A 6312-nucleotide genomic window follows, 5' to 3' on the forward strand; every position below is an offset into this window, starting at 1 on the left:
GGAAACAGCAAGGAAACCTGGCCCTCTCTGAAGACTTGCTGCAGCCAGGAAGGCTGGGAACAGGGCACAAAACTTCAGTCCCTGCTTGTACCAGCCACCTTGTTTACAGCTGCTCATCGCCAGCTCCAAGGAGGGGCCAGGCAACAGTGCTATGTGGAAATACAAATTGTTTGTGAAAATAGAAGCAGCCCCAGAGCAACAAGAGAAGATCCACTGAGGCGTAATGGAAATGATTCGAGCAGCCCTTGGCACCCTGACATCCTATGATCCTTTGAGCCACCTCCACAAATAGAACATTTTGGAGGGGCTGCAGGTGTGTGCAGCAGGCACAAGGTCCAGCTGAGAGCAGCCTCATTGGGGAGCACAAATTCATGTGCCAGCAGGTCACCAGCACAGGAAAGCAAGTGGTAACATATGACATGCACCTAGGAGGAGATTAATGGGCAGAGAACCTGCCTAACTACTCACCTACCTAATGCACCTCGTTACAGCAAACAGCAGTTTCCCTCAATCACAGCTCAGATCCTGTTCCAGATCAGTGCACACCACACTATTGGGGAAAGTCTCCTACGTGCCTGGCTCCATCTGCAACAGTGCTTTGGGGAAGGGCTGTCTCTGTGCCGACAGTGGTGCCCTCCCCAAATTCTCCTGCCAAGTCCACCTGCATGCAAGCATGCCAGGTCTACATGCAAGAGTGCCACCCAGGTAAGCCAGCAGCCCAGGCACAGTCCATGTATGCTCACCGCTGTCTCACTGTCAAGCTAGAAGAAGCTGCAAGTCTTTATCAGCAATTACAAGAACATACTGCCTATTTGTACAGCGCTCCCCCTACAAGCAGCAGGATTTCTACTGCCCAATTAGTAGTTCAAGTTACTATTTAAAGAATGACAGCTTAGGTGAGAGGAAGGCTGCCCCGGTAATCATTTATGTCAAGCTCATCGCTGGGATTTGTTCAGGCTGTTACTGGAACATTTAGTCATCCTTTCTCCTAAATTAAGTGCTGTAGGTTTTATGAGAGGGTCAATCATTAACTACTCTTTGCTGACCTCTTCAAATCCCAGGCACACACCATGTTACCAGAGGAACGAGTCTGGCTTTTTCAAGAGTGACTGCCATCTCAGACAGCAGAGAGGTTTCCTTTCATCTTGTTTCATGGATCAGACTGAGCCAAGCAGGCAAGACACCCTCAGCCGCCCTGGCAATAGTTCTGTGGGACACAGCCTGCACAGCCTCACCTTCCTTTTTTTTTTTTTTAAAAAAAAGAGGGGAGAGGGAGAAAGAAATCAGGGCCAAAAAGTCTGGGAGCATTTGTTAAAAAAAAAAAATCACAGTGAAAGACATGTGCAAACAACTGATCTGCAGTCTGCCCACATAAGAACATGTTTTCTCTTTTCAGGATGGTGTCATACTTCTGGGAACTGGGAGGAGATGTTCTTACTTTATACCACTGCAAATGCAATTTATTCGGGTTTCCCTCTCTGCCTGTCCATCTGCTTGCACTTCCAGGACCCCCTCTCTGGGCACCCAGCTGAAAGCCTGGTAACTGAGGTACAGTCTCCAGTTAAACTCCCATTCTCTCCCCAGCTGCGGTTTCATTTTGCAGCAATTCTCACCTGGGGCCGGCACCTTCCCATGCAGATCTCCAATACTACCAACAGCTGCTAATCAACACAGCATGTTTCCTGTAGAAATTGAACGTTTACCACATTTACTCTTTTCCTGTTTACAGGGTTGCATGCGCAGCCTTTCCACAAGCCATCATCACATCTTACCAGCTTGGAAGGGACCTTCAGACTGCAAGTTCCCCACCACAGACCCCAAAGAAATAAAAGCAAAGAGCTGTAGGGCAGCACCTTCCTCCTATGCCCGTGTCAAGGCACGTTAACCTGCCTTAAGTGAATTAGTTTATCATCCCTTTGGTTTTCTGCAGGCCTGTCTTAGAGAAGGTGGCCCTCTGTCCAACTGGCTCCTTATCTCTGCTCTTTGTGAGCAGATTATCAAGTTCAAGATTTTTTTTTTTTTTAAACACGTCTCAAAGACCCAAGCCTTGAGCTTCCCAATCCCAGTAACATCGCAGCAATGCAAGACCCTGAACAGATCAAGTTCCCCAACAGCTGATAAGGCCCGAATCCTGATAAAGACTGTGGAATCAGCACTTGCACCGAATAAAAGATGCTGCTTCAGTTGGTTAAAGGCCAAGTAGTAGTGTAGTAAAATTAAAATGGGAACAAAGTGCCACTACCAGACGCCTTGTCAGCAAATTTCAAACATACCTCTCAGGATGTGGCCAAACCTGCCGCCCAGAACGGGCACAACCCCCCACTCAAACCCTGTTACACAACCGCTTTAAAAATATTTGTTATTTTGATGCGGATTTTTTTCTAGGTGTCCATCTCCACCCTCATGCAACCGAGTTAGAGTCTGGAGGACCCCACACGTTTGCACGGTGGCTGAGTAAAATCCAATACCAGAAGCCAAAGGCAGGCAGGGAAAGGGGGGGGGGGGGGGTCAACAGGAAGACAAGGAGCCCTTCATGAATGGCAGTCACTTTCTGGGCAGCTGCTGCTACCTTCACAGACGGGCCTGCAGAAGGGACAAGGTCTAGTTTTCTCTTTCGTTGGAAGGCATCACAAAGTGCAAGAGCTTTTGCTGACAAATGAGAAGCCCTGCCAAGAACCTTTGGCTCATTAGGAAAAGTCTTTTTTTTTTTTTTTTGCAATACTTACATGCACACAGCAGCATTAGGAACAACTGCCCAAAGGCTACTAGTTATAATTTGTTTGCACCAACCTTCCAGCCAAGAACCCACTCAGGCTGCAGGATTCAATAGGTTATGCTGAGAAAGGCAACCACTGGGCCATCCTAATCCCAGCAAAGGTCAAGCTCAGCTTGGTGCCGGTCATTCAGCGACCGCTGCAGGGCAGCTGCGAGGGAGTCTGCTCTCCCCACACTTGGCACTAGGACTCTTCCCTACCAAATCGCTGAGATTATTACAATGAGGACAAAAACAGAGAAAGGAAAGTGAGTAAGCATGGATGAACAAGGAAACCAGCATAACTGGTCCTCCATGCTCATCACAAGCCATCACCGAGTTCAGCAGTGATGGCCAGATATTTGAGGACAATGAGAACATTTAACTACATAAATTTCTTTTCCGCGATTAAGTTCTCCTGCCTCAGGGCACAGGTTGGTCACTGGGACGAAGAAATTGCCCCCAGGACAGCGATTTCACCACTGTCCAAACATTTGCATCTTCCCCCCCCACCCCCAATCTGTGGCACAGGCACTCCCACAAAGACAGCCAGACAGACCACAGATTGGCAAACACGGGTGAGAAGCCAAGGTGAATCTCGCTGATTTGGGGCAAAGGCAGATGAATTGAAAGCAATCAAAGCAAAGAGTAGGAGACGGGCCCCAAGTGAAGCAAGGCTCTTGTCAGCAAGGCACATGTCAGGAAGCAGACAGGAAAACGTCTGCTTTCGGAGACAGTCAGCGTTTGCTTATCACCTATCACGTGTTTTATCTTGGTGGCAGAAAGCCTCACCTGATAGGTTAAACAAGATCTCTTACGCAGGCCCGTGACAAAGTCACCATGGCTTGGCGAGAACAGAGCAGCCTTGAACAGAAGTCCTAAACAGTCTCCAGCTGCTCAGGACTCTCCCTCACGCAGTCTGGAGCGCCACTGGAGACCTAAGCAGCACGGACATGCCTGGAAGCATTGCACTATGAGCAAAGGATAGGAAAGAGATTAAGCAGCCAAGCAAGAGTTGGTAGAAGACTCAAACACATGCGTATTTGCCAGGTGCAGCAACCCAGGCTCTGCAAGACTGAGGCAGCCACCCACAGGCACACAAAGCAGAAGAGAAGACCGTAACAAGCAGCTGACGAATGAGGAAAAAAAAAAACCAAAACTGAAGTATCATCACAACTATTCACAGTGACTTTTTGCTTGGACTTTGTTTCCCCACATTTCAGACTTCCCCCGCTATTCTCAGCCATTACCCACTGAGAGCTCTGGGGTCCATGCTCTTATTTCCACCTCTTTCTTCCCCTACTGCTTCCTGCTCCATCTCCATGCTCACCAGCCCTGAATGGGCTGATCCACCTTCTCATCTCATCCACCATCATGCATCTCTGGACAGAGCCCAAACACGTAGCTCCTGCCTCTCTTCACTCTTCCATTCCCTTCTCTGAGCACATGCAAACCTTCTGTCATTAAAGCAACTTTCCAAATCCACACCACACCTTTACCTTCAGGTTCCTTTTAACTCCGCTGTCCACCCTACCACACTGTGGGACTCCCCAGGCCACAATCCTCTCCGTGCCCAGGCTGGGGATATATGTCCACCAACATGTTGTTCTTCCCAGGGTTATCCTTCCCACACCACAAGATTGCCTCCTTCCCTGCAAGGCTGTGTCTGCAACACGGACAACCGCTTCCTCTGGCTGGGCCAGAAGGTGGATCTCAAGCCCTCAGAGACACAGCCTGGTTTGAGCACGTTCCCAGGTGTTTGAAGAGGGAGAGTAGCATCAGTAGCATTTACTTCCGCAACTTCTCAACAGCAGCACTGGACTCCCCCAGTCTCATTTTCACCCATGTTCTTTTCTTTCCTACCGCTAAGGAAAGGGCGCCCATAGTTTCCTCCTACAAACTCATGACACCCTCCTCACAAATCATTATCTTCCAGAACCCATCAGGCCTTCCCTTGCAGAGATCAGCCAGACCACCACGCAGCGGAAGAACTCATGGCCAAGTGGAAAAGGCTGTCCAGAAAAGCTGTACCTAATCTTTAAGGCTTCTTTTCTAATCACTCTGCAAAGCAACAACAGCTACAGGCACATTAACACCATCACGAGGACGCCATCGGTTTTGGAAAGGAGCGCATATCCCTTCCTTCTACCCCAGGACTGACCTGCAGCTCAGCCCTACTCTAGCCAGTTCCACACCACCCTAGGACAGGGAACCGTACCAGCAAACCTCAGCAGCAACTTACTCACATAAGTCTCCAGAGCATCCTTACCCGACTCGTGGCACAGGTAGGAATAAAACCCTTCTGCTTTCAGCATGATGAGGAGGGACCCCCAGCCCAGCAGGACAGCAGAGAAGAGCAGGTTCTCAAAGATGGCTGTGAATGCCATCCACCAGCGCCGGCGATGGGCGGTAGCAAGCGTGGGTGCCATTGCCGCGTGGGAAGATGGCCTTGTTCAGAGTCTCAACCTGCAGGGACCAGAACAACATCCAGTGAGTCCACAGACACAGCACATACTGCTCAGAGAGTGCAAAAAAGCATGGTTTAAGAGGAGATCTCTCTATTGGAACGCAGGCAAACCTGCCTGCTGGATGTAAGGCACTCAAGTGTAAAACTTGTTTTTGCAGGTACCAGCTTGCCAAGTTACCTGAAGGGATGGGGGAACACAGGTGCCCTTGGAGCAGCCCCTCCAGTGCACACACCATGCGACAGAGGAGCGTTCAAGGACTCTGTTCCACTTCCCGAGCAACAGGTATGAAAATGCAGCAAATATCAAGTGCCCGGAGCCCACTGCCTCATCACCTGTACAGGGCAGGTGGCCCATTTGTACGGCAGCGAGGAAACGCGTGCCAGAGCAGGGGGCCTCAGCCAGCACCCCAAACTCCCAGCTGCTCGCAGGCAGAGGCTGGGACCGGGGAGGCAGCCCCACAGCCCTAACGGTGGCTTTAGTGACCCACCAGGTCTGCTCTGCCCCATGCAGGAGCACAGATCTGCTCTGTAAGGTGGGCATGGGTCCTATATGTGCCATGGGTCCTCTATATGCAGCTTATACCACAGACGGCTCATCAAGGAGCACTTTTTGCTAACCGCCAGACCACCCAGCCGGGAGACAAGGCAGGCTGCATCCTGCCCCGTCCTAACTGTGCAGACAGCCAGGTGCACTGGCCGGGACAGCCCACGGCACGTGCTGCTCCACCTCAGCACACCGGCATCCCCAGGCTGCCCCACAGATGCTGCGGCCGGATTAACTGTCTCCAGCTCCACCTGTCCCCATCCCTGGGGCCCAGGAGAGCAAGCAGCAGATTCAGGAGCAGACCTGGCTGGCTGAGGAGAGCCCAGAGGTGCGCAGCACCGGGGCCAACCCTAGGTCATAAGGCAGGTGGCCATTTTAGACAAGCTGAGCCTTTTCCCAGCCCAGAGCATGCCCCAATCAGGCGCTATGGGGAAATCAGCTGGCTACACACCACAGACCAAGACAGTTTCTCAGAGCTTTCCACAGGGCAGAGGCCCCAGCCCTGGGCTGCTTGGGGGGGGGGGCTGGCTCAGCTCCCTGCAAAGGTGC

General features: G+C 51.2%; 1 protein-coding gene across 1 annotated transcript in view; it reads right to left on the reverse strand.

Moving 5' to 3' along the window:
* SLC43A2 (solute carrier family 43 (amino acid system L transporter), member 2) overlaps positions 1–5414 on the reverse strand; it is a 32035-nt gene extending 26621 nt beyond the window's left edge. Inside the window, exons 1-2 of the mRNA XM_009333447.1 lie at positions 5398–5414; positions 5022–5218 (exon numbers count right to left, since the gene is read on the reverse strand). Of these exons, the coding sequence (XP_009331722.1) occupies positions 5022–5181 (160 nt within the window). The 5' untranslated portion in view covers positions 5182–5218; positions 5398–5414. The remainder of the gene's footprint in view (positions 1–5021; positions 5219–5397) is intronic.
* Between the last annotated feature and the right edge of the window lie 898 nt (positions 5415–6312).

Source organism: Pygoscelis adeliae, unplaced genomic scaffold (assembly GCF_000699105.1).
Source record: "Pygoscelis adeliae isolate BGI_AS28 unplaced genomic scaffold, ASM69910v1 Scaffold331, whole genome shotgun sequence".
Taxonomy (NCBI): Eukaryota; Metazoa; Chordata; class Aves; order Sphenisciformes; family Spheniscidae; genus Pygoscelis; species Pygoscelis adeliae.